Raw genomic sequence first — 27,539 nt, forward strand, 5'->3', positions numbered from 1 at the left:
GTGGCGCCTGGCAAGTGAACAATCGCGGTGAGAGGGGCGCGCTGCAGCCGGCAACGCTCCGGCCCAACTGCAGGAAGGTCTGTGCCCTGGAGCCAGGGTAAATATAAGACCCGGACTGGAGACTGGAAATGGCTAGAGACAGGGAGGTGGGGTGAAGCACAGGGGAGAGAACCATCGTTGAGGTGCGGGGGCTTCTGATCCTCCTTCTCTCCTCTTCCGGCATCTGGAGGGCACATAGCTGATGTCGGGCAGACTGAGAGTTCAATTTTGTTGCTCAGCACCGACCTACCATAACTTTCAACATGCTTCTCTATGTTTAGTCTATTGAAATTCTTTACCTACCTTAAAAGATAAATCATTCTAAGTACATAAGACCCACTGAATCATAGTAGAAGCCTGAAGCCATTTCTCAATCTGCTTTTTACGAAGTCAAATTAAGACTCTTAGTTTCTAATTGATGTTTTGAATGTACAGTTATTAGAAACTGTAATAACAATTAGAATTGGGGTCACTGACTCTGCTGGACTTTATATCATCTATTGGCTTCCAGAATTTAAAAAAAAATGAAGAGATAAAGCTGTTACCCCCAAATCCACGTAGTTAATACCATGTGGGACACTGCTTATGGAAATGATCTTTTAAAGAATGGGTTGAAGTCCTAGATAAGGGGTTGGGAGTCTTGAAAATAGGTTGCAATTTTCCAGGCAAGTTAGCCAACTAGTAGTTACTGAACTTCAAGAAGTCCACTTTTTTGTTAGTGTTTGAAGGAAATATCAGGACGTTGAAATACAATCTGACCTCAGAAGGACAATATGGTCTTAACGCTGAGATCAAATAAATACAGTAAATTATTAGAAACAATACTAAACAATTGAGTCAAAATTTAAGTTTGTGACAAAGATTATAGATACTATCTATGAGGGTATTCTTCACATCTTTATTTTAAATATTTTGTTTCCTTGTTCTAGGGTTATAAAATTATACACCATGGCCCTCGTAAAGACACTCTAGGAAAACCATGTCATCCTGATCTTAAAACACCTGCAAGAAAGAGCACAGTACTTCACCATTAGTAAGTAGCAACGAAAAAAAAAATGATAGCCAACTTTTCAACTATATATCAATGTGGTTTTAAAGGAATAAAATGTAATTATATGGAATAGAAAAAAATATTTTTCCTTGAATATACTCTCACCAACAGTGACATTGCTTTCATTGACGCAATGAAGATGATTATAGGTTAGATGGTTGAGGGTATAGGAGAGAAGAGCAGCAAAGAGGAAAATATGGCATCATGGCCTATTGTAGAATTCTGGCTCATCAGATGCATACACTGGGTGATTGAGCTATACTAAACTCTTCAGGCTCCTGTGTATGGCTTTCAATGAGCTGATGAGGATACAACAGCCCAGATGTTAGAGCATTTTCCTAAAGTTAGCCAGAAGGTCTCTAATAGAACCAGGCCTTGAACATGTGAATCTCGAATTAGATTATACTGATTATATTTTCCTATAACACCTGGAAGGAAACACATGTCTCTTAAACACTTAGTAATTAGCAATTCAATCAAACAGCATATGTTTATAGAAAGCTCTTATGAGCTCAACAAACTAGCAGGCATTGCAAAGGATAATAAAAACATGAATAATTTCCGTTTATTTGTATTATGTGCATAATGTGTTTATTGTATTAGAGGTGTTATATACATTGTCCCTTCCAGTCTTCAAAGCAAAAGCCTGTGATATAAAAATATACATTTTACATAAGAAAAAAACTGAAGCTTGGCATAGATTTCCCAGACCTGATGGTTTCCAAAGACTGCACCCGTAACCAATAAGCTACAGGTAGTTGATAACTAGAAAGTAAAAATCATAGACAGCTGAAGTATGAGAGTTCAGCTGTAAGGCAGAATCCTGGTAACCTTCACAGTAATTAACCTGTCTTGGGTTGTCAGTATAGAAATACTAGTCCAAAAAGGCCACATCCAGATTATAGTGTGCCTAAGGAGAAGGGAGGACTAATTAGAAAGGGAGGGCATGATTTACTTACTCATGTTAAAAACTATGTGGGAAGCAAATGATGTCAAAAGCATTATCAGACAACTGGCAATGAAGTTTAAGGTTAGTGGTATGAAAAATACTATTTCAGAACTTTTTTGACTTAGATTTATTTAACAAAACCAGAGTTTGACAAAACAGGAATATGTGTAATATATATGCTGCTCTAAACTTTCCACCTTCTTTCTTTCTAAAAATAAAGCAGATATTTCATCCTGCTCAGAAAACCAACAGTAAGTGTTAAATCATTGATTTTAATGTGAATATTTTATCATGCCAATCATTTTTATGTTGTCAAGGGTAAAATGATTAATGAGTTTGCCCATGATTTTATTTTTTGTTTTATGATTGTTTGTTTGTTTGTTTGTTTTAGAGACAGGATCTCTTTCTGTCACCCAGGCTGGAATGCAGTGCTGTGATCATAGTTCACTGCTGCCTCAAACTCCTAGGCTCAAGTGATCATCCCACCTCAGCCTCCTGAGTAGCTGGGACTACAGGCACTTGCCACCATGCCCAGCTAATTATGTTTTGTTTTTGTTTGTTTGTTTTTAGTAGAGATGAGATTTCACTATGCTTTCCAGGCTGATCTTGAACTCCTGGGCTCAAGTTATGTGCTCTCACCTCAGTCTTCCAAAATGTTAGGATTATAGGAATCAGCCACTGTGCCTGGCCTATCCATGATTTCCAAAACTTTAATAAATTTGTATTGAGAATGACCTCATTAATTTTATTATTTTGCAGTTAAGAAGGTAAATTACAGCAGTATTACACACACACACAAAAAATAATTTGATATATAAAAATTTTTTACATTTTATTCTAAAAATAAGTAATGGAATTAATTCTCATGTTTGTGACTTTAAACAATTATACTAGAACTAACTTTAATAGGAAAATGGAAAAGTATGGCTGTTTAAGTATATTGTATAAGCTGGCATATTAATGATTTTACTATTAATATATACAGTCATGTATTAATAAGGGAATTATTAAAGTAAAAACAGAGGGTCTCCATTGTGCTGCAACAATGTCTGCCTTTTCCCAATTAAAACTGTGTCTCTTTCAATGAGTCAATGTCTCTTTCAAAATCATTGACTTGGAAGTCATAATTGGATGAAGACTAATTTCTGACATTACCTAAGAATGTAGCATTGGCATAGGTTAATTAACCGTCTTAAGCCTTAATTACATCATCCATACAATATAAATAGTAATACCCAGTAAGGTATGGGAGTGAAATTGTATATCATTTTCCACGAACCATCAATAATTGTTCATCCCCCATCCCTTTTTTGCACATAATTGAGGATAAAGGCAATGGATGGAACAAGTATCAATGATACACTATTTACAATAAGTGAAGCCTGAGAAGCATCACAGATAAATTGTTTGGAATTTTCGTTCTCTCCAAGAATTTGGGAGTGCCAGTCTCACACACAAGAAACAAATCTAGGCAGCATAACTTTAATTTACAAATTAAACAATTTATATGACTAGTGACGGAAAGGTGAGTGTTTCCAAAACTAAGTGATCTTGTTGCTTCATCTGAAGGACGTGGGATTTTTTGACATATTGAGAAAGGACAACATGGGTAACAAAATGCTGAGTGTCTTTTTAGGAGATAATGAAAATATGAAACAATCTTCTTACCAAATAATGGATTGAGTAAACTTGAACAAGCTATATTTTCAATGCATTAATTGTATTTTTTGTATACAGAGAAATTTGAAATATTCACAAGTATAAGGAAGAAAATAAACATAACTTCTAGTTACTCTATTAGGGAAATAACAGCTAATAAAGTATTTGCACAACCATATCTGTGTAATCACAACCTTGTCATCTTAATTAGAGTCTGGTATAAATAAAAGGACAAACCGTTCTACTTTTCATAAAGAATAGCCAATTAAGAGATGGTACATATTGAAAATAAACTTTCCTCCAAAAATTGAGATGAAGAATGAATGTCAGTACTATAATTAACTATTAAGGAATCTATTTTCTTTTTGATGGCATAAGGGTAGCAGAAGTAGGCAGAAAGAAGGGAGTATGTCTCTATCTTTTATAGATGTACCTCAAGGGCATCAGTAGAGCTCTTCAGCTTATTTTTTTATTGTCACTATCAAAGACAAGGTTGGCCTCATTATGATTCTACTGGTACCATAGGGCAATTCTTCTCTTGTTCCATTGTTAATGAATCTGGGCATCACAGTTCCTTTGAGATAATCGAGATCATTATATTGGTATTCCCCCTCTTAGAAGTTTTTAAACTACTTATTTCAATGTAGACCTTTGTTTTTCTTGACTTAGTTTCCAGCAATGGCTTTACTACCGGTGTTGTTTCTGGTTACTGTGCTGCTTCCATCTTTAGCTGCAGAAGGAAAGGTAAGGTTAAAATGGAAAATCTTTTCAGAGCTATCCAGCAACTTTGTGGTATGGCAGGCTATTTTGAAAGTAAAGGGGGGTAAGAGAGTTTGGTATGTCAGAGTTTCCACTGGTTCAGAGTTCTCAGAGCACTTAACACAATTATTGAGATGAAAGGCCAAGGTTATGCTGTATGTGTTCTGCATGCGTATGCTAGCCACCAGTCACATGTGACTACTGAACACTTGAAATGAGGTTTGAACAGGCAAGATGTACTCTGATGGTAAGAAACTCACTAGATTTCAAACATTTAGAACAAAGAAAGAAGAAAATAATCTCATTTTTTTATATTGCATCCATGATGAAATGATAATATTTTGGATATTCCGTTAAATAATATATTAAGTTCTTAGGGTGGTTGCAACAAATTACCACAAGCTAAGTGGCTTATAACAACAAAAACTTATTCTCTCACAGTTATGGAGGCCAGAAATCTAAAATCAAATTATCTCCTGGGCTGAGCTCCCTCTGGAGGATCTAAGAGGGACCTGTTCCATGCCTTTCCCCACCTTCTGGTGGTTTCTGCCACTGCTTGGCATTCCTTGGCTTGTGGCTGCATCACTCCAATCTCTGCCTCCATCTTTACATTATTTTCTCCTCTCTGTATGTCTCTTATAAAAGCACTTGTCATTACATTCAGAGGCAACTGGATAATCAAGGCTAATCTCATCCTGAGATCCTTAACTTAATTACATCTGCAAAGACTTTTTCCAAATAAGAACACATTCACGGTTTCTGAGCATTAGGATATGGACATGTCTTTTTGGAGCCTACCACCTAACTCATTACAAATAAAATATATTATTTAAATTATATTGCTTAAAAATTAAAATCATATATCATGTTTAAATTATTTTTCTAGTAAACATCACTGGTCTATTGGGTTAGAAAGTTGATGATAGTCTTGCCCCAATCTATTTTCTGATTTCCTTAATTTTATTTCTTTTTAATGAGATCCCTATACAAAATTAACAATATACTTACATAATATTAAATTAGCACAACTTCTCCACTATATTAGCACATTTAATTTTTATAGTTAGGATATAAGAATAATTAGATTTATATTTTTAATTAAGAAAACAAAAACCCTAACTCTGAAAGCCTTAGTGGTTTGTTTAGTAGTGATAATAGAGTTAGTATGTGAAGGGCCAAGAGGATTTTGAATTCAGGTCCTAGAGTTATTTCTAATATGCTACTTTGTTGAATTGACCCCATAATGTGGTCAGCAATCTTCAATGATAAAATGTGCAGTGCTCACATACAGTGTGTATCTCCTGACCAGGAAGCCTCTGAAACAGCTTTGGCGTTGCTGTTTGTTGTCACATCTTCCATTAACTCTGTGCGCACTAGACTCGCTAGGACTTTTCAGACTGGAGGACTCTGACACTCAGTTCAAACTTCATTTGGCATTCAGAAATGTAGTCATTGTATTACTGTAATTAAATTATCAATGTGCAGATAATTCATTCATCACCTAGGGCCTCATTCAAATAATTTGCTGTTCTTTTCATTTCTTTCCCTGAAAGATTTTCTTTCATACTTGTTTCCAATCCCCTTTAACCTCTCAGCTCATCTCCTGGTCTTCATTTATACAATTATTAAAAAGTGAGATGTCATTTGCTCTTTGGCACCACTAAATGTTTGAAATCAGATGCTCTATAAACACTCTGCCCAGTATGATTTTCTGATGTTTTCAAGATGCCTAGAAAACTCTGTTCATCTTTCAAAACCCAGAATCACATTTTATGAAGCTTTCTCTGACTTCAAAGAATTGATCCCTCCTTCCTCTCTATCTCGTAGATCACTAAGATCAGTTTTGTTATCATGTGTATTGTAATTTGTACTTATGTCACGTCACCTATTCAATATAAACTCTTTAAGGATAGATACCATATTTATTTTATTCTTGATATGTTTAATATTTCTAGTCACGTAATAGCTTTATTAACACATTTAAAAATACATCTCTTTTTCAGTACAATTTTTATCTACAAAGCAAAAAGGTGTAAGAAGCAGGAAATAATTTAGAAATTAAATTTTTATGTGTTTTGAAATGAAACCACAATAACCAGATTTTTTTAGGTCAAGAGAAAATATCCAGGGATGTTATTTTATGCTTTGATGTGATGCAGAAATCTGCCTCTACTGATATTTTATATGCACGTCCTTTTTAACTTATGAGTCAGTAACTTTGCCATATTTCTTGGTACAATGGCATCCACTATCAGTCCCTGTTGTTAGGAACTTAAAAGCAGGAAAGAGAAATGCATATATTGTAGATAATGGCAATAACGTGTTCAGACCTATGGTATAAGTATTTTGAGAGCCTTAAATGAACTCAGTATGGGAGGAGAGGAGGATAACTTATTGCAAGGTGTCAGAAAAAATCTATAAGGGGCCCTGTTCCTTTCAGACTTATACATCAAAATCTTGCTCATACCTATATAACATTGTATTCTTGTGTAAATTTAGGTCATCAAATGCTTGGACCTTTACCCAGCAATTTTCACATCCTATTCCACCTCCAGGCTTAGCAGGCCCCATACCACACACACAGACAAATAAACAACCACAAAGATAAACCAAACATATTAGCATCCAATTTAATACCTTATCAGTTATGTTTCTGTTACTAAAAGGAACAAAGTCAGCAGTAGTCCATTCATTAGATAGATTTGATCCCTCCAAATTGCTTTAAATATTTTTTTAGTATTACAAAGTTATCTTTTAAGCAACCCATAAAATTTGCTACATAATAGGTATAATGGTTTCACTATAGTACTGAATGCAAACATGCACTTCAACTGGGCCTAAACATTTTTCCTTAAAGGCAGATACCATGTCAAGGAAAACTGCCCCATAAAATTTAGGAGGAATCATGGGCTCCAGCTTTACCCTACCTTGCAGCCTGATCAAATGTGAATGAATATATCTCAAGGTTTTAAATTTGTATGCTTGTAGTTATAAAATATTATTATTCATATGTGTATACAAATCATATTAAAAGTTCCCTTGCTGGGGGAAATGGCAGATAGGAGGCAGGACTAACTTGCAGTCTCCACTTGGATAAACAGAACAATATGTGGAGATTCACATCATGAACTTTTGTGCCAAGAACCACTGCAGGAGCATGGCAGGAAAACTGAAAGAATTCACAGACCCTTTGAAAGAAGTGGCTTGCCGCTACAAACTCTGTGAGATAGCTGAAACACTATGAGTGCCCAAAGTGTGAGGGAAGAAAGTCTGCCTATAAACAGACATCCTCACTGAGGAAGCTGAAAATCCAGATCATGGGAGAAGGATTTAACCTTACTTAAAGCTGAAATGAATTTAGAGAGCCATGCAAAATAAAAAAGAAGAAGAAGCAGTGAGAAGAGCCCTGTAGGCACTCCCAGTCCCCACAGAAGTACAAGGAAGCCATTTCTGACTTTATCTCACAGAGATCCTCAAGGAGGAAAGCCAGTGGAATTAGGGAAGGGCCACAGGGAGGAGACTTCCAGCTGAACTTTGTAATAATTTTGATCAAGTGCAAATTTTTCTGGGCAGATCTGGGATTGTGAATGGGAAGTACAGATATGAGTACAGAAGCTGCAGCAGGTGGGAAGTGGGGAAAGGCCTGAAACCCCTGCTTATGGTCTCCTTGGGGAGGCTTGTAGCCTGGACCAACATCTCAGCCTTGCACAATGGAGGCTTGGATATAAATTCAGCTCTATTAGCTGTTGAGGGAGCACAGCAGGGGTGAGACTGGCCTTGCTGGCTAAGTAGGAGCTCAGTGAAGCCTGTCACTGCTGACTTTCCACCACTTCCCTGGTGACCTGTATGAAGCAGCAGAGGCAGCCATAGCCCCCTTGGAACATAAAACTCCATTGACCTAAGAACCAGACCCCCATCTTCCACAGTGGCGCAGTAAGTCCCCACCAAGGAGAGTCAGAGTTCAGATATGCCTAATCCTGCCCACACATGATGGTCTTTCTCTACCCAACCTGGTAGCCTAAGACAAAAGACATAAACTCTTGGGAGCTCTATAGCCCTGCCCATCACCTGAAAAACCTGAATACTTATCCAGGTGACCTTAGGGCAAACTTGTATCCCCCCATACTACTGCAGCTTACGCTGTCTTGAAACCAAGTTAAGCTGTTACAGCAACTCATAACAGAACAACTCTACTCCAAGGAAGGACAAAACAACAATTAATTCCACTGCCTGTAGCATCCTGGCTAACCAGAGGTCCTGAGACTGTCCACATGACAACTTCACTATTAGCATAACCAACATTCAAGAAAAACAGTGCACTAAACAAAACTACAGCCAAGGACTCTCACAGAGTCCACTTCACTCCCCTGCTACCTCCACTGGAGCAGGTGCCAGTATCTATGGCTGAGAGACCTGAAGATGGATCACATCACAGGACTCTTTGCAGGCACTCTCCAGTACCAGCCTGGAGCCCAGTAGCTGTGCTGGGTTGCTAGACCCAGAAGAGCAATAACAATCACTGCAGTCTGGCTCTCAGGAAGCCCCATCTCTAGGAGAAGGGGGAGAGTACCACATCAAGGGTTCAAGGCAAAAGAACCTGAACAGCAGCCCTTGAGCCCCAGATCCTTCCTTGGGCATAGTCTACCTGATGAGAAGGAACCAGAAAAACAATTCTGGTAACATGACAAAACAATGTTCTATAACATCCCCAAAAGATCACACTAGCTCACCAGAAATGGATTGAAACCAAGAAGAAATCTCTGAATTGCAGGAAAAAGAATTCAGAAGGTTAATTATTAAGCTTCTCAAGGAGGAACCAGAGAAAGGTGAAAACCAACTCAAAAAAATTTAAAAAGTAATAGAAGTATGAATGAAAAAATTTCCAGAAAAATAAACATCACCAATAAAAAACAATCACAACTCCTGGAAATGAGACACACTTAGAGAAATGCAAAAAGTACTGGAAAGTTTCAACAATAGAATGTAACAAGTAGAAGAAAGAATTTCAGATCTTGAAGATGTGGCTTTTGAATTAACCCATTCTAATAAAGACAAAAAACATGATAAAAAGAAAATGAACAAAGCCTCCAAGAAGTTTGGGATTATGTTAAATCACCAAAGCTAAGAATAATTGATGTTCCTGGGGAAGAAGAGAAGTCTAAAAGTTTGGAAAACTTATTTGAGAGAATAATTGAGGAAAACTTTCCTGGCCTCTCTAGAGACCTACACATTCAAATACAAGAAGCTCAAAGAACACCTGGGAAATTGATCACAAAAAGATCATGACCTGGGCAAAAGTCATCAGGTTATCTGAAGTCACGATCAAGAAAAGAATATTAAGAGCTGTGAGGCAAAAGCATCAGGTAACCTATAAAGGAAAACCTATCAGATAAACTGCAGATTTATCTGCAGAAACCCTATAAGCCAGAACGGATTGTGGTCCTATCTTTAGCCATCAGTGTACACAAATTAGTAGTACTGCTATACATCAACAGCAACCCAGATGAGAATCAAACCAAGAACTCAATATCTTTTACAACAGCTGAAAAAAACAATAAAATACTTTGGAGTATACCTAACCAAGGAAGTGAAAGACCTCTACAAGAAAACTGCAGAACACTGCTGAAAGAAATTATAAATGACACAAACAAATGGAAACACATCCCATGTTCATGGATGGATAAAATCAACATTGTAAGAATGACCATACTGCCAAAAGCAATCTATAAATTTAATGCAATTCCCATCAAAATACCATCATCATTTTTCACAGAACTAGAAAATACAATCCTAAAATTGATACGGAGCCAAAAAAGAGCCTGCATAGCCAAAGCAAAACAAAACAAAAAGAACAAGTTTGGAAGCATCACATAACCCCACTTTAAACTGTACTACATGGCTATAGTCACCAAAACAGCATGGTACTGGTATAAAAATAGGCACATAGACCAATGGAACAAAATAGAGAACTCAGAAATAAGGCCAAATACTTACAGCCAACTGACCTTCAACAAAGCAAACACAAACATAAAGTGGGAAAAGGACACCTTATTCAAGAAATGGTGGTGGGATAATTGACAAGATCCATGTGGAAGAATGAAACTGAATCTTTATCTCTCACCTTATACAAAAATCAACTCAAGATGGATCAAATACTTAAATCTAAGACCAAACCATGTAAACTCTAGAAGATAACATCAGGAAAACTCTTTTAGACATTGGCTTAGGCAAATGTCTAAGACCAAGGCAAATGTCTTATGACCAAGAACCCAAAAGCAAATGCAACAAAAACAAAGATAAAAAGATGGGACTTGATTAAACTAAAAAGCTTCTGCACAGCAAAACAAATAACCATCAGAGTAAACATAAAACCCACAGAATGGGAGAAAATCTTCGCAAACGATTTATCCAACTAAGGACTAATATCCAGAATCTACAAGGAACTCAAACAAATCATAAAAAAAAAATCCCATCAAAAAGTGGGCTAAGGGCATGAGTAGGCAATTCTCAAAATAAAATAGAAAAATGGCTGACCAACATATGAAAAGCTGCTCAATATCATTAATTATCAGGGAAATGCTAATAGAAACCACAATGAGGTTAACACCTTATTCCTAAAAGAATGGCCATAATTTAATTAAAAAAATAATAGATACCAATGTGGATGTGGAAAAGGGAACACTTTTATACTGCTGGTGGGAATGTAAGCTATTATAAGCACTATGAAAAACAGTATAGAAATTCCTTAAATAACTAAGTGTAAATCTACCATTTGATCCAGCAATTTCACTGAGTGAAAAATTTGCACTACTTTTTCACTACTCAGAGGAAAAGAAGTCATTATATGAAAAAAAGACACTTGCACACGCATGTTTATAGCAGTACAATTCACAATTGCAAAAATATGGAACCAGCCTGAATGCCCATTAATCAATGAGTGGATAAAGAAAATGTTATATATATATATATAAAATGCATACATCATATATATATAAAATGTATACATACATATATATATACCGTGTGTGTGTATATATGTGTATGTATGTGTGTGTATATATATATATATACACACACGTAATACTGCTCAGCCATAAAAGCCATATATATATACCGTGTGTATGTGTGTGTGTGTGTGTGTGTGTGTGTGTGTGTGTATATATACACACACACACACACGTAATACTGCTCAGCCATAAAAAGAAATGAAATAATGGCATTTGCAGCAACCTGGTTGGAGTTGGAGACCATTATTCTAAGTGATGTAACTCAGAAATGGAAAAACCAAACATCATATGTCCTCACTAATAAGTGGGAGCTAAGCTATGAGGATGCACAGGCATAAGAATGATACAATGGACTTTGGGGACTTGGGAGAAAGGGTGGGAGGGGGGCATGGGATAAAAGACTACATGTTGGATACAGTGTACGCTGCTGGGGTGATGGGTGCACCAAAATCTCAGGAATCACCAGTAAAGAACTTATTCATGCAGCCGTTTACTACCTGTTCCCCCAAAACTATTTTTGAAAAGTTCCCTTGAAACCAGAAATCGGCATTTGTGGCCTCAGAGGGGTTTTTAATTTGTCATGTCATGAGTTACTCACAATTCCCAAAGCTTTAATCTACTACTTTCCTATTTAAACGTTTCAATCTACTACTTTACTATTTAAAAGTTATATCTTCAACTCAGATTTAGTGGCAATGCTTAACAACTAATATTGGCTTTTAATATTTAAATAACTTTAGTATTTAATATATGTACATGATAACTAAATATTTTGCACTTTTTAAAGTGACCTTTGTTCTCCGAAATTAATTTATTCACTATTATATGAAATTTGCAACATTGTTAAATAATAATTCTAATTTTATTTTCTTTTAGGATCCTGCTTTTACTGCTTTGTTAACCACCCAGTTGCAAGTGCAAAGGGAGATTGTAAATAAACACAATGAACTAAGGAAAGCAGTCTCTCCACCTGCCAGTAACATGCTAAAGATGGTAAGAGGCAGTGATGTAAGGAGATGGGTGTGAACCAGCTGCGGAAGGAGCTGACGGCGGCCCACTGGCATCTCTTAAGAACTTTGTGGTTTACAAAGTTGTGTCTCTGTTTTGTTATTTTATTTGAACCATCATATGGAGAGGACTGTATTCTTGTTTTTGTTTTAAAAATGGTTAAAAATCTCAATTATATAGAGTTATTAAATTTGGAAGGCAGAATTGGAAGTCAAATATTCAGGCATTCAGTGTTAAGCCATTACACTTTTTGTTCATTCTCTTTTCTGGTTTAAAATCCAGAAATCCCCTTTCCTTCAGGATGAGTGTCTGCTGTTGTGAGTAAAAGCCCACTTCCCAGGGCACAGTCCCTGAAAGACAGGTATCTCCAATATGAAAGCAATGGCCTACATATGAAAACAAATGGAATTGGAAATAACGTTGGCCAGCTTATTACTATTAAAATATAATTAGAATATTTCACATGTTTATCAATATTTAGACTAGCATCATTAATAAATATCCTAGGTATGGCTGCTTTGCTATCATAAATAATCACATATTATTGTCTTATTTTGCTTTTTAGATATATTACCTATGGACTACCCATCATGTGTAAACTGGCACCAGAACAGAGAAAAACATTTAAAAACATTTTAATAACAGTAGTATTAGAGAATACATCTACAGAAATTTTAAAGTATTTACAAATCAGATTATAAAGTACGTTTCACTGTGGCTGAATCATTAAGTGTATTTTGTTTTCTTGTGACGTTTAGGAATGGAGCAGAGAGGTAACAACAAATGCCCAAAGGTGGGCAAACAAGTGCACTTTACAACACAGTGACCCAGAGGACCGCAAAACCAGTATGTAAATTAGTAAATATTTGTTGAATAAATAAATGGATAAAATAATAATAGAGCATTGTAGGATGCTCTATAATAGGAAGACTTTGAAAATAAATGTTACTTATACTGCTGTCTTTTTGAAGTCAAAGTATCTGTATACAGAGGGATATTTACAATAAGAACAATTTTGTGCTTTTTTATTGTATACATTATGCAGATAATTTTGCTTCTTGCAACCAGCTCATGAGTACAGCAGATTTTATATCATCTTTCTTTTTGTAAGTTTAAAGATTAGAAAGCCAGAATTTGAATGAAAAGTGACTTACCCAAGAACATAATCTGAAACGGTGTCGTACTAGAAATTCTTAACCAAGCTTTCTGATTTCTAACCCACTGCCCTTTTTGTTAATTTATGTAGCTGTCTTATGTTTTGAAATCTGTTTTTTGTATCCATAAAATATATTGAACTTATGATGAATTATTCCTAAGTTTTGCTCTAAAGTGGATAAAAGTGGATAAATTGGACTTAAATTTATCGTATTCAAAATTTCTATAAAAATGAATATTTTTGAATATATTAATATATTAATTTTTAATATCAGGCTAGCAAGTATTGTGTGTGGACTGGATATCTACAATGCACAGAACACTATATTCAAGTTTTAAAAAGACATATCAGGGATTACAAAAACTAGTAAATGCCCAAATAATTTATGAAGTGTTTCTGGGCTGTAAGGCACTTCTTGACAAACTCACAAGGATTTCAGCTTGTGATGTCTGATTTCCTGGTTAAGAGAAAATCCATAAATTTTGAAAACTGTTATCCTTCCTGGTGTCAGTTTTCTCTTGATTGGGACTCTTAAAGACAGCCTATAAAGTCTTTTTTTCAGGTTTCACACAAAGTCTTATACATTTATTTAGGGTCCGATATTTGAAAAATCTCTGTTGAGAGTTACTAGAGCAGAAGACAAAATATAAGAGTTGGTCACTGCCTTTATTTAGCAAGCTTACTATATAAAGCTGGGAACACTCAAGGCATACACATGTGGAAAATTTAGCATGCAAGGATTTTTAAAGAGCAGAGTGTTAACCTACTCAGAGTTTTATGTGGTCAGGCCAGCTCAGTGTGTTAGGCAGTTCAGTGTTCTAATCAGCTTTATAGCTGATAAGGAACTGAGGCACTCCTTTATGTATTAATCAACAGTTAGCATCTGCTGGACCCTGGGTTTGAAAGGCAACATCTTTGTGTTTGTGTAGTCAATTTCTTTTACCATTGCATGTTTATTACCTTGCTCATGAATGATCTGCCCCTTAGGTACAAGATGTGGTGAGAATCTCTATATGTCAAGTGACCCTACTTCCTGGTCAGCTGCAATCCAAAGCTGGTATGATGAGAGCCTAGATTTTGTCTATGGTGTAGGACCAAAGAGTCCCAGTGCAGTTGTTGGACATTATACTCAGGTAGGAAGAATGCATGAAAATACCTATGTCACAAATATTCTAATAGAGGAAAGCTTCTCCAAATTATGACCACTGCAATGTTCAATTTAGGAGAACAGTCTGAGTGGGTAGAATACAGTCTTGGCATTTGGCTGTTGTAGAGCTGTCATTTTTGTCCATGGTCAGCCAAACTCTTAGTAGGAAAGCAGACTCTGTATTGTTCCTACATTATAAATTTTAAAGTGATGAATGTACATGAAAATTAAATTTTTTAAAGTTTATGACTTTGGTTCAATAATTTAAATATTTTTATGGTATATGTCTATAAACTAAAACTAACATTTTTCAGTTTTATATTTGCTACTTTTTAAAAATATTTTTCATCTTCTCTAATGTACTTTTATATATTTATTCCATTGTTAATTTGCAGCTTGTTTGGTACTCGACTTACCAAGTAGGCTGTGGAATTGCCTACTGTCCCAATCAAGATACTCTAAAATACTACTATGTTTGCCAATATTGTCCTGCGTAAGTAGACTGTTTAGAGTTTAATGGCAATAATTCTATCTGCAATTTATTTTTTAATAATTCTCATATCTTAAACCAGAATGAAAACATATCACAATAAAGGGGAGGGGATAAATGTTTGGAAATGTTTTTTAAGGTTGAGACACTTTCAACTTCTCAGAGGAGAACTTCTCAGTTTCAGGTATAAAAACTGAAGCTCTCATTCCTCATTAATAGAATAATGTCTTTTATTTCAATTGGCTTTCCCTCAGCTTAGGGTTACTCTATGAACATGTGCAATATGTATTTCTCTAGAATTGGTATCATCACATCTTGCTAATTTCATACTCTAGGAGTATAGATGCTTTAGGGTGCTGGTGAGATTGCAAATGGAAGATGGATTGTGATTTTGGCCCTTTCTGCTCAAATATTCCTACTTCTGCTTATGTAAAACACACGCACACACACACACACACACACAATTACCATTACAAATGATTCACTCATTCAGATTTCAATGGCTTTTCAGGACATCTTTATTTCAGAATACAGAAAAGATAACATCTTAAGTCTCTGATTCTCAGAATTGTTCACAGAAAGCTCTTTAACTATCTTGTAAGGTTTGATTTGTAGCAGTAAACATGCTCCTTCATTAAACAATATGTTTAGAGTTATCCACAATAAATCCTATGGATATTTTAAGGAGATATTCACAATATGTTAATTTAAAATTTAATGTTTGAAATTCTTTACCACTGGAGGCTGCAGTGGGGGGCACAACTACCGGACTTGTTTCGAGACTGTAGATAGTGAAGATGATGTAGGGTTCCAGTTTGAGAAGTATAACCTCCAGTCATTTTCTTTCAAGTACTTATTAGGATTTAAGTAGAGAAAATTCAAAAGCCCTGGGAGATGTATCCAAACTCACTGACTGGCCCTCAGAGGGAAGCATCAGCAGCCGGGTGTCAGAAGTGACAGTTGGAATAGATCATGAGGGAAGCCAAGGGAACTAGAACTTTTAAAATCCTTTTATGTCTGTTTCACAGTTTTCCAAGAGCTCATACACACACAGCTATATTCTAGACAAAGAGACTGAGATTCAGCTGCACTTCCTTGGGTCCTTATCCCACTTGGTCTATTGAGATTTGGACTCCCACGTAATTTTAAATGAATTTAATGGCCAATAGAATAATGATCATCATTATCTTATGGTTAGTCATTGCAAAACTATTATATCCTGGATATCAGTATTTATCAAAACTTTTCCTTAATCTTGTTTTCTTTTTTTTTTCTTTTTTTTTTTTACTTTAAGTTCTGGGATAACAAAAACTAATATTCCATTTTGGTAAATGTAAAAATCTCATACATGCCACATCTAGAAACTCACAAACCTTCCTAAGCACACTCCTACAAACACACACACCACTAACTACTGAAAAATCACAACCTCCATCTGGAAGAAAAAAATACTCTGGAGCTATATTTTTCATAGTTTCTGTTAGAGATACTATGGGTTTTTTTCCATTTTTCAAATGGAAAATGATATTTTAACATTGCATATTCATTTCCTGCTACAACCTGCTACTCCTAGGATCTTCTCCTTTCCCTCTACAGGATGTTTTATCCCTAATTGGCACCTTGGGGTGCACTGCCTTAGTAATTTGACTAAATATACTGGGAGATAAAGATAGTGTTACCACACTGAATATACCCTCAAAATTTCAGACTCTTGTCATCAAATTTAGTTACCCAGCCTGTGAAATTATGGTCAAGAAGGTATGTCCATGTGTGATGCATTTTCTTAATTTGGATTGTTATCTGAAATACACATTGGGAATTGCAATTTTTCAGTTTTGTTAACATACTAAAAACACTGAATAACTATTTATGTATATTTGATGACTGATACTGCCCTTAGAGTATAAACAGTAAAGTGAAAAATATTTGACATGTATTTCAAATTTCAGTGGTAATAATGTGAATAGAAAGAATACCCCTTACCAAAAAGGAACACCTTGTGCCAGTTGCCCTGATAACTGTGAGAAAGGACTATGCAGTAAGTTTGAAGTGATTAGTTTGCTATTATTTATTATAGAACTGATATTTTCTTTTCTTTATATAATTTAATCAATCTCCTAAAGTAATGAATTGAAATAATGTATTTATGAAAAAACCCAAAAAATATTCAACAAAATATGCTTAAACAAACATTTTACACACTGCAGGAGCTACATATTATTTGTAATGAAAAGCATATTGCCCTATGTAACATAATGGAATATTTATCATCAATGTGTTTTCGTGGCTCCGCAGAGCCATTTAATATTAACCATATACCGTTTTGGTAAATAGTTCAATTCTCGAAGTTCATATCACTATACCAAAAGTGGTATTTTAAAAGAATCAAAACGTATAAATCTAAGGTGTGAGACCACATTATGGCTCAGTCTAGACAGGCACGCCAAATATTACTGTTTATTTGTGCTAATGTGTTTGCCATGCTGATTTCCTCACTTCGTCTTTATAGTATAATTAGGATCACAGTGTTTGCCTTAATAAATGATTACTTGCCCTATAATTTCATAATTGTTTTGTGTACATTTTTATGACAAAACTCAATCTATATACAATATTGGCTCATAGAACCTGTGCACATATTTTTGCAAAAGGAGAAAATGAAATAAATATCATATATCTCATTTAATAAATTGCCATGAATAGAAGTAAAAATAGCTGCTGGCTTTCTGTAGTTGGGATACTTTTATTAAAATTATTATGAATGATAAAGTTGACACAATAACTGAAATTTTTACCTCTTCAATGCACTCACCTTTACTAAGCATTTTTTCTGACTCAGTTATATAGCTATATTTCAGAATGTTAATGATACCAAAGCTATAAATCAGGCAGAAGTGGGCAGATCACAAGGTCAGGAGTTCGAGACCAGCCTGGCCAATATGGTGAAACCCCCATCTCTACCAAAAATACAAAAATGAGCCAGGTGTGGTGGTGGACGCCTGTAGTCCCAGCTACTCAGGAGGCTGAGGCAGGAGAATCACTTGAACCCGGGAGGCGGAGATTGCAGTGAGCCGAGATCAGCCACTGCACTCGAGCCTGGGCAACAGAGCAAGACTGTCTCAAAAAAAGAAAAAAATAGTTGAATACTTATACATTTGTTGAATGCTGTTTGCTAACAAGTCTGTAATTCATCTATCATAGTATCAGCTGGTATCAGCTGCTGTTTCCATGGGATTGCCTGCATCACCCCTCTCATAAGCCCTAGGTAACACAGAGTGGAGAGAGACACTGTCCACTTGGGGGAAGGAGAAGGAAGTGTGTGGGGTACTCTGCCTTGGATTTAGTACTGAGCCTGCCACAACAAAACACACACCAGTAAGAAACCCACAGCTCCTAAATCCAGATTGGTATGAAGATTGGTATCCAGATTGGTGGGCCTCTAGACCCACCATAGCACCAAAAAGGAATCCACTGCCCCAGTGGGACAGACTCAAGTCCCAGTACTACTGGTCAACTAAAATGGCCTCAGACCCCAAAAGAATTGTAGTAGCTGGAAAGTCATAACACGAGTCAACCTCGTGCAAGCCCTGGTTCTGTCCTGGTCTGAGAGTCCATGGGTTTCAGATGCATCAAGGCACAGTGCCAGCTGTGGCATCCAGGGAATTGTCCATGTCACCCTTCTCCTAACCAAGTTTGCAGCAAACCTGGGTTTAGAACATCACCTAATAATGAAATAACTGCTATCTTAGGAGACTTATTAGCTCCTTTAAATTCTTGGAAGGCCTTCTGAAGAAAAACAGGTACAAACAAGCCCAGACTGCAAAGACTAGAATAACTAATTCTTTAGTGCCTAGATATTGAGATAGTAATCCACAAGTTTCAAGAACATTCAGGAAAATATGACCTAATGAAAAGAACTAAATAAACACCAGTGACCAGCCCTTGAAAGATGGAAATGTGTAATCTTTAGGGTAGAGAATTCAAAATAGCTGTTTGGAGGAAGCCCAACAAACTTCAACAAAACACAGAGAAACAATTTAGAAATTTATCAGAGAAATTTGAAAAAGAGATTGACATTTAGAAAAACAAATCCTGAAGCTGAAAAATACGATAAATGAAGTGAAAAAAACATTAGATGATCTCAACAGCAGAACTCATTAAACAGAAGAATCAGTGAACTTGAAGACAGGCTATATGAAAATACAGAAGAGAAAAAGAGAAGGAAAAAGAATGAACTTTCTTCATTGATCTACAAGATCAATGAGACAGCATCAAAAGAGCAAATGTAAGAATCATTGGGATTCTAAAAGGAATAAAGAATGAGAAAGGGGTAGAAACCTTATTAAAAGAAACAATAAACAGAAAACATTCCAAACCTGGAGAAAGATAGAAATAACCAGTAAAGAAAGGCCAAAGTTTATTAATCAGATTCAACCCAAATAAGACTACCCCTTGGCATATAATAATAAAATTCCCAAGGGTCAAGGAAAAAAGAGAATTCTAAAAGCAACAAGAGAAAAGAAGCAAATAACATGCAATGGAGTTTCAATACACCTGTCAGCAGACTTCTCAGCGAAAACCTTAGAGACCAGAAGGAAGAGGGACAACTTACACAAGTGCTAAAAAATAACTTTTAAAAACCTACCTAAAAAATTGCACCCAGCAAAACTATTCTTCAGACATAAAAGAGAAATAAGGACTCCCAGATAAATTCTGGAAGAATTCATCATTACAAAACCTGTCTTAAAAGAAATGCTAAAGGGAGTTCTTCAATCTAAAAGAAAAGAATGCTAAAGTGTAACATGAAAATATCTAAAAGTATAAAACTCACTAGCAAAAGTAAGTATACGGAAAAAATTAGAGTATTCTAATACTGTATTTGTGGTATTTAAATCACTCATATCTTTAGTATGAACACTAAAAAAACAAAACTATCAAAAATAATAACTATAACTTAAGGTATAAACTGAGACATCCAAAAGTCAAAATATCATGGGGATATGAAGTTAAAATGTAAAATTTTTGTTTCTTTTCTTTGTGATCAAAGTTGTCATCATCAGTTTAAAATAATTTGTTATAACTATAAGAAGTTTTGTAAGCCTCATGGTAGCCACAAAGAAAAATCCTATAATATATACACTAAAAATAAAAGGCAATTAATGAAAACATACTACCAGAAAAACTCACTTAACAACAAAGGAAGGTAGCAAGAGAGAAAGAAAAGATTACAAAACAACCAGAGAATGAGTAACAAAATGGAATTAGTAAGTTCTTACCTATCAGTAATAACCTTGAATGTAAATGGACTTAATTTTCCAATTAAGAAACATAGAACAGATGAATGGATTAAAAAAAACAAGACCCAAATGTACTGCATACAATAAAAAACTCATTTCCCCTATAAAGACATGCATAGAGTGAAAGTAAAGAAATGAAAAAAGATATTCCATGCAAATAGAAACCAAAAAAGAGAAAGTAGCTATAAGGCCATTATATAATGATAAAGGGATCAGTGTGTTACGAAGATATGATCATTATAAACACACATACACCCAACATCAGAACACCTAGATATATAAAGCAAATATTAATAGGCTTAAAGAAAAAGAGAGACAGCTATTTAATAATAGTAGGGGAATTCAACGCCTCACTTTTAGCAATGGGCAGATTATTCAGACAGAAAATCAACAAAGAAACATTTGAGTTAAACAGCTTTCCAGACCAAATGAACCTAACGGACATTTACAGAATTTTCCATTTAATAGCAACGGAATTCACATTCTTTTTATCAGCACATAGGATATTCTCCAGGGAGGACACATTAGGCCACGAAACAATTCTTAACAAATTTTTTAAAAATGGAAATCATGTTAAGTATCTTTTCTAACTACAATGCAATAAAACTAGAAATCAGTAACAAGAGGAAAATTGAAAACAATACAAATACATGGAAATTAAACAAGATGCTCCTGAATGAGCAATGGGTCAATGAAGTAATTTTAAAAGGTTAAGAAATTTTCAAAATGAATAAAAATAGAAACACACCATATCAAAAACTATGAGATACAGCCAAAACAGTATTGAGGGAAAGCTTACAGCATGAAACTACTATATCAAAAAGTAGAAAGGTTTCAAATAAGCACCCTAATAAATGATGCACCTCAAGGAACTAGAAAAGCAAGAGCAATCCACACCCAAACTTAGTAAAAGGAAAGAAATAATAAAGATCAGAGAAGAACAAACAAAATTGAGGCAAAAAAATATAAAAATATAAAAGATCAAAGAAACAAGGTTAGTTTTTTGAAAAGATAAAGAAAATTGACAGATCATTAGCTGGACTAAGAAAAAGAGAGAGGAAAAAAAACTAAAATATAAATTCAGAAGTGAAAAGGAGACATCACAGTTGGTGCTACAGAAATGTAAAAGAAATGCAAAAGAACATTAGAGACTATAATGAACAACCAACAAATTGGAAAACCTAGAGGAAATAGACAAATTTATGGATACATACAACCTACCCAAGATCGAGCCAAGAAGAAACAGAAAACTTGAATAGACCAATAATAAACAATGAAATTGATTCCATAATAAGTCTCCCAACAATGAAAAGTTCAGGACAAGATGACTTCATTGCTGAATTCTACCAAACTTTTAAAGAACAAACACCAATTCTTCTTGAACTATTCGAAACATTTGATGGGGTTGGGGAAATTCTTCTGAACTCATTTACAATGCCAGTATTATCCTGATACAAAAACCAGACAAGGGAACAACAAGAAAGAATGAATAGAGATGCAAAAATCCTCAATAAATACTGTACTAGCAAAACAAATTCAAAAACACATAAAAAAGATTATATGGCATGATCAAGTGGGATTTATTTCATATATACAGCGATGTTTGGATAAAATACACCACCTTAACAGAATGAAAGACAAAACCATATGATCCTCTCAATAGACCAAAAAAAAATCAAAAAGCATTTGGTGACATTTGATAAAATTCAACATCTCTTCATGATAAAAACTAGGAACAAAGTAGGCACAGAAGGAACATATCTCAACACAATAAAGGCCATATATGACAAGCCCACAGCTAATATCTTACTAAAAGGTAAAATGTTAAAAACTTTTTTTGTAAGATCAGGAACAAGACAAGGATGCCCACTCTCACCAATCTTATGCAACATAGTATTGAAAGTTCTAGCCAGAGCAATTAGAAAAAAGAAAGAAATAAAAGGCATCCAAATTGTAAAGAAGGAAGTCAAATTTTCCCTGTTTGTTAATGACATAATCTTATATTTAGAGAAACAAAAAACTCCCCACACACAAACAAACAAACAAACAAAACTCTTAGAACTGATCAACTCAGTAAAGTTGCAGGATACAAAACCAAAATACAAAAACCAGTTATGTTTCTATACGCCAACAATGAACTATCTCAAAAAGAAAGTAAGAAAACAACTACATTTACAAATGCTACAAAATGAATAAATAAATACCTAGGAATAAATTTAACAAAGGAAATGAAATACTTCATAGAAAAACTATAAAACACTGATGAAAGAAATTGAAGACTACACAGAAAAAAATGAAATACATCCTACACTCATGGACTGGAAGAATTAGTATTGTTAATAATGATCAAACTACCCAAAGCAATTTACAGATTGAATTCAATCTCTATCAAAACATTAGTGCCACTTTTCACAGAAATAGAGAAAACAATCCTAAAATTCGTATAGAATCATGAAAGATCCGGAATAGCCAAAGCAATTTTGAGGAAAAAGACAGAGCTGAAGGCTCTGGCTCCAAAATATACTACAAAGCTATGATAACCAAAACAGCATAGTATTGGCATAAAAACAATCATGTATACCAATGAAACAGAATAGGGAGCCCAGAGATAAATTAACACATTTATAACCTATCGATTTTTGACAAAGGCACCAAGAACATACACTGGGGTAAGGACTGTCTCTTCAATAAATGGTGTTGGGAAAACTGGATATCCATATGCAGAAGAATGAAACTAGACCCCTATCTCTCACTGCATACAAAAATAAATTCAAAATGGATTCAAGATTTAAATGTACAACCTGTAACCAGGAACTACTTGAAGGAAACAATGGGAAAATCCTTTGGGACATTAGTCTGGGCAAAGATTTTATGGAGAAGACCTCCAAAGCACAGGCTGCAAAAGCAAAAATGGACAAATTAAATTATCAAGCTATAAAGCTTCTGTGCAACAAAAGAAGCAGCTGATAATGTGAAGAGACAATCTGAGAAAGGAAAGAAAATATTTACAAACTGTTCATCTGACAAGGGATTAATATCCAGAATATTCAAAGAACTCAGCAACTCAGTAGGAAAAAAATCACATTAAAAAGTGAGCAAAGGGCTGGGTGTGGTGGCTCATGCCTGTAATCCCAGCACTTTGGGAGGCCGAGGCGGGTGGATCACAAGATTGGGAGATTGAGACCATCATGGCTAACACGGTGAAACCCTGTCTCTACTAAAAATACAAAAAAAAAGAATTAGCCAGGCGTGGTGGTGGGCACCAGTAATCCCAGCTATTCGGGAGGCTGAGGCAGGAGAATGGCTTCAACCCGGGAGGTGGAGCTTGCAGTGAGCGGAGATCATGCCACTGCACTCCAGCCGGGGCAACAGAGCGAGTCTCCATCTCAAAAAAAAAAAGAGCAAAGTACATGAATAGACATTTCTCAAAAGAATACAACAATACAACAAATGGCCAACAAGTATTTGAATAAAATGGTCAACATCCCTAATCATCAGCAAAATGCAAATAAAAACTACAATGAGATTTCATCTCACCTAGGTTAGAATGGCTATTATAAGAAAGACAGAAAATCAAATGCTGGCAAAGATGCAAAGGAACTCTTAACACTGTTGCTGGGAATGTAAATTACTACAGCTATTATAAGGAACATTATGGAAGTTCCTCAAAAAAAAAATGAAATTACTATATGACCCAGCAATCCCACTACCGAGATATCTCCAAATGAAAGGTCAATGTGGCAAAGGGATGTTTGCACTCCTACAAATACTGCATGATCTCACTAATATGTGGAATCTAAAAAAGTTAATTTAATAGAAGTAGAAAGTAAAATAGTGATTGTCAGTGGCTGGAAAGGGTGGGTGGGGGTGGAAAGGGGTGGAGAGGGGTCAATGAGTGCACAGTTGCAGATAGGAAGAGTAAGTTTGGTATTCTATTACATAATAGAGTGACCATAGCTAATAATAATTATGTCTCAAGAGAGCTAGAAGGATTTTGATTGTTATCACCAAGAAATGATAACTAACTTACTAGAAAGAAATAAGTGTTTAAAGTGATAAATGTGATGAATGTGCTAAATACCCTGATTTGCTCATGATATAATGTATACATATATCAAAACATCACACTGTACTCAATAAATATGTGCAATTTTTATGTACCAATTATATATTTTAAAAATAAACTTTTTAACAAATGTATGCCTTTACTACAGTACTAGCAAAATGAGTTTAAAAAATGGACAGGTTTGAGAGACAGAAAGTGGAATAGTCAGTCAGGGTTTATCCCCTGTGCTGGGTGAGTGCTGGCCAAAAGAAGAAACGAATGAGTTCAAGTTGATTCCAGTTCCTGGCTTAAATTGCTGAGTAGTTGGAGTGCCATTTCCCTTAGATTGTGGGTGGTGCAGGGAGATCATTGCTGCCAATTGTCAGCCTTTTAGCTAATACAAGAAGTTTAATTTGAGTTTTATTGAGTTTGAGGTCCCTGGGGAACATCCAAGTAGAAACATGAAAAGGAAAAGGGCCTATTGTCCTTGTTTTACACTTTTATCCACTCATAAAGATTATTTACTCAAAAAAAGCATTGGAGTGTAATGCCATGCTGCCCAATATTATGATATAATGGAAAGAGTCTGTATCAACATGTGCTACTAATCACACTTTGAATGCTTGAAATGTGGCTAATAAGATTAAGAAACTAAAATTTTAATTTTAATTTTAATACCTATGTGTGGTTAATGGCTCCCATATTTGGCTGTGCAGGCATAGAAAGATTTAGTTACATTCATATTATTCTGCGTGCTGAGGGGGAAAAGTAGGTCAATTTATTTTAGAAACATATCACTAAATGTAGAATTTAAACAGTGGTGGATTTATCAGTGAGCTCAACTAAGACACCTCATATGTCCCTTAAGACATGACTCATTATAGTGTAAGTGATGCTAACTTGTTTGTTCCCTCCTACCCCCTCCCCACACACTTTGAATGTATGGTTTTGCTGTTACTGAGGAAAATGATAATGAGGTAACTAATCTGTTTTTGTTACAGCCAATAGTTGCCAGTATCAAGATCTTCTAAGTAACTGTGATTCCTTGAAGAATACAGCTGGCTGTGAACATGAGATACTCAAGGAAAAGTGCAAGGCTACTTGCCTATGTGAGAACAAAATTTACTGATTTGCCTAGTGAGCATTGTGCAAGACTACATGGATAAGGGCTGCATCATTTAATTGACACATACGAGGGGAAATTGTATGTATGTTAGTCACAAATTTGATTTCAAAGAGCAATGCATCTCCTCCCAGATCATCACAGAAATCACTTTCAGGCAATGATTTACGAAAGTAGCATAGTATATGATGACAACTGTGAACTCTGACATAAATTTAGTGCTTTATAACAAACTGAATCAGGTTGAGGATTTTGAAAACTGTAAAACCATAGGATTTAGGTCACTAGGACTTTGGATCAAAATGGTGCATTACATATTTCCTGAAACATGCTAAAGAAGAAGACTATAACAGCATTGCCATTCCTACTACCTGAGTTTTTACTTGCATAAACAATAAATTCAAAGCTTTACATCTGCATTTGTCTTAATGACCTTTCTTTAAACAAAAGTAATCAGCTTTTCGAACAAAGAACTTTTCTAAGCAACCATATGATATGATTCTTATGCAATATTTTATACCGTTCATAATTAACTCCAGCTAGATTCATCTGAGATAAATGATAAAACAGAGCAACATTTTCAAAATGGTTGTCTATAACGTTAAATTTTAACAAAAAATGAATGAGTTCTACTGTTACTTGCTTTCTCCTTTTTGATATTTTGATCTCCCTACTGGTTTAGTTGATTTTTTTAAAGCCAACAAAAAGAGGACATAATTTAACCAAATATACAAATATAGCCTTCCAAGAAAACAAACAAGTGGAATAATCAATAATAGTTTGGTAACAACAGGGTAAAGTAAGCCCATTTTATAGATGAGAAAACATATACTAAAACTTTTTTTAAAAGTGGAAAAGTTATTGAAAACCAGAAAGTAGATCTGGCTAGACAGATGGTGAAATAGCATGAGCTACTAATGCCTCCAGAATTAAACAGATTATCCGAATCATCCTATAACCATAAACGAAATGGAATTAATAATCTTAAAGCTTCCAAAAAGGAAATTTCTAGGCCTCCAAATGGTTTCACCACATAATTCTGCCAAATACTTAAAAGAATAATTAATAGCAATTTTACAGTTTCTTTCAGAAAATTACATGAGAGAAACTCCTTCTTAATTCAGTCTTTGAGATGAATATTATCTTAGTACTAAAACTAAAGACATTTCAACAGAAAAAATAGAGAGAGATCTATTGCTATCATGAGCATAGATGGAAAAATTTTAAACAAACGTTTAATAAATATATCAGCAATATAGTAAAAGGACAATATACCCTGACCCAGACTTGAAACAAATTACAAGAATAAATCAAAATTAAACTGTGTCTAGAAGATAAATTGCCTATTATAGGATATATTCATTGTATGTATAGCTCCCCAGGAATTTCTTTGGAAATTGATTTTTCCACAAGATTAGCATTCCTTCATCCTAATCTTAATAATTCAAGAGTCTCATGAACTACGTTTTAAAATATTTAAGCCTATTTTAGGGGAGAAAAGGAATATTTATTTTTGTAACTGCAAGAGCACTGAGGTACAGTGACAATGTGGGAGAAAAGCAAACAGAATATCCCACTTGAGTGTTTCTCGTATGAAGCACTCCATTACTGAGGTGGCATTTGAAAGGTTTTAAATACAGAGTTTTCTTTAGAATTTTAAGATTAGAGTTAGCTTTGTGGGTGGAAGATCTGATCTGGTCCTTAACAGAAGTAACTAAAAAATAACCTTTATAAATGCTTTCGGGTATCAGGAAAATCTTTGCTGTTAAGGCATTCTTAAAATTTATCTAACTCTAGTGACTGGTTAAA

At 35.0% G+C, this 27,539-nt stretch overlaps 1 protein-coding gene across 2 annotated transcripts; it reads left to right on the forward strand.

The window, feature by feature from the left end:
• Nucleotides 1–26,148, forward strand: CRISP2 (cysteine rich secretory protein 2). 2 transcript variants are annotated; one of them, XM_003254181.3, is made up of 9 exons: nt 1–77; nt 969–1,072; nt 4,368–4,442; nt 12,341–12,457; nt 13,231–13,318; nt 14,616–14,761; nt 15,171–15,268; nt 17,215–17,303; nt 25,609–26,145. In XM_003254181.3, exons 3-9 carry the CDS (start codon nt 4,377–4,379, stop codon nt 25,734–25,736), a joined length of 732 nt encoding a protein of 243 aa, XP_003254229.1. In that variant the 5' UTR covers nt 1–77; nt 969–1,072; nt 4,368–4,376; the 3' UTR covers nt 25,737–26,145. The 2 variants fall into 2 exon arrangements, with proteins under 2 accessions (XP_003254229.1, XP_003254228.1); XM_003254180.3 differs by having other exon boundaries at nt 49–97; nt 25,609–26,148.
• The last annotated feature ends 1,391 nt before the right edge of the window (nt 26,149–27,539 follow it).

The sequence above is a fragment of the Nomascus leucogenys genome, chromosome 22a (assembly GCF_006542625.1).
Source record: "Nomascus leucogenys isolate Asia chromosome 22a, Asia_NLE_v1, whole genome shotgun sequence".
NCBI lineage: Eukaryota > Metazoa > Chordata > Mammalia > Primates > Hylobatidae > Nomascus > Nomascus leucogenys.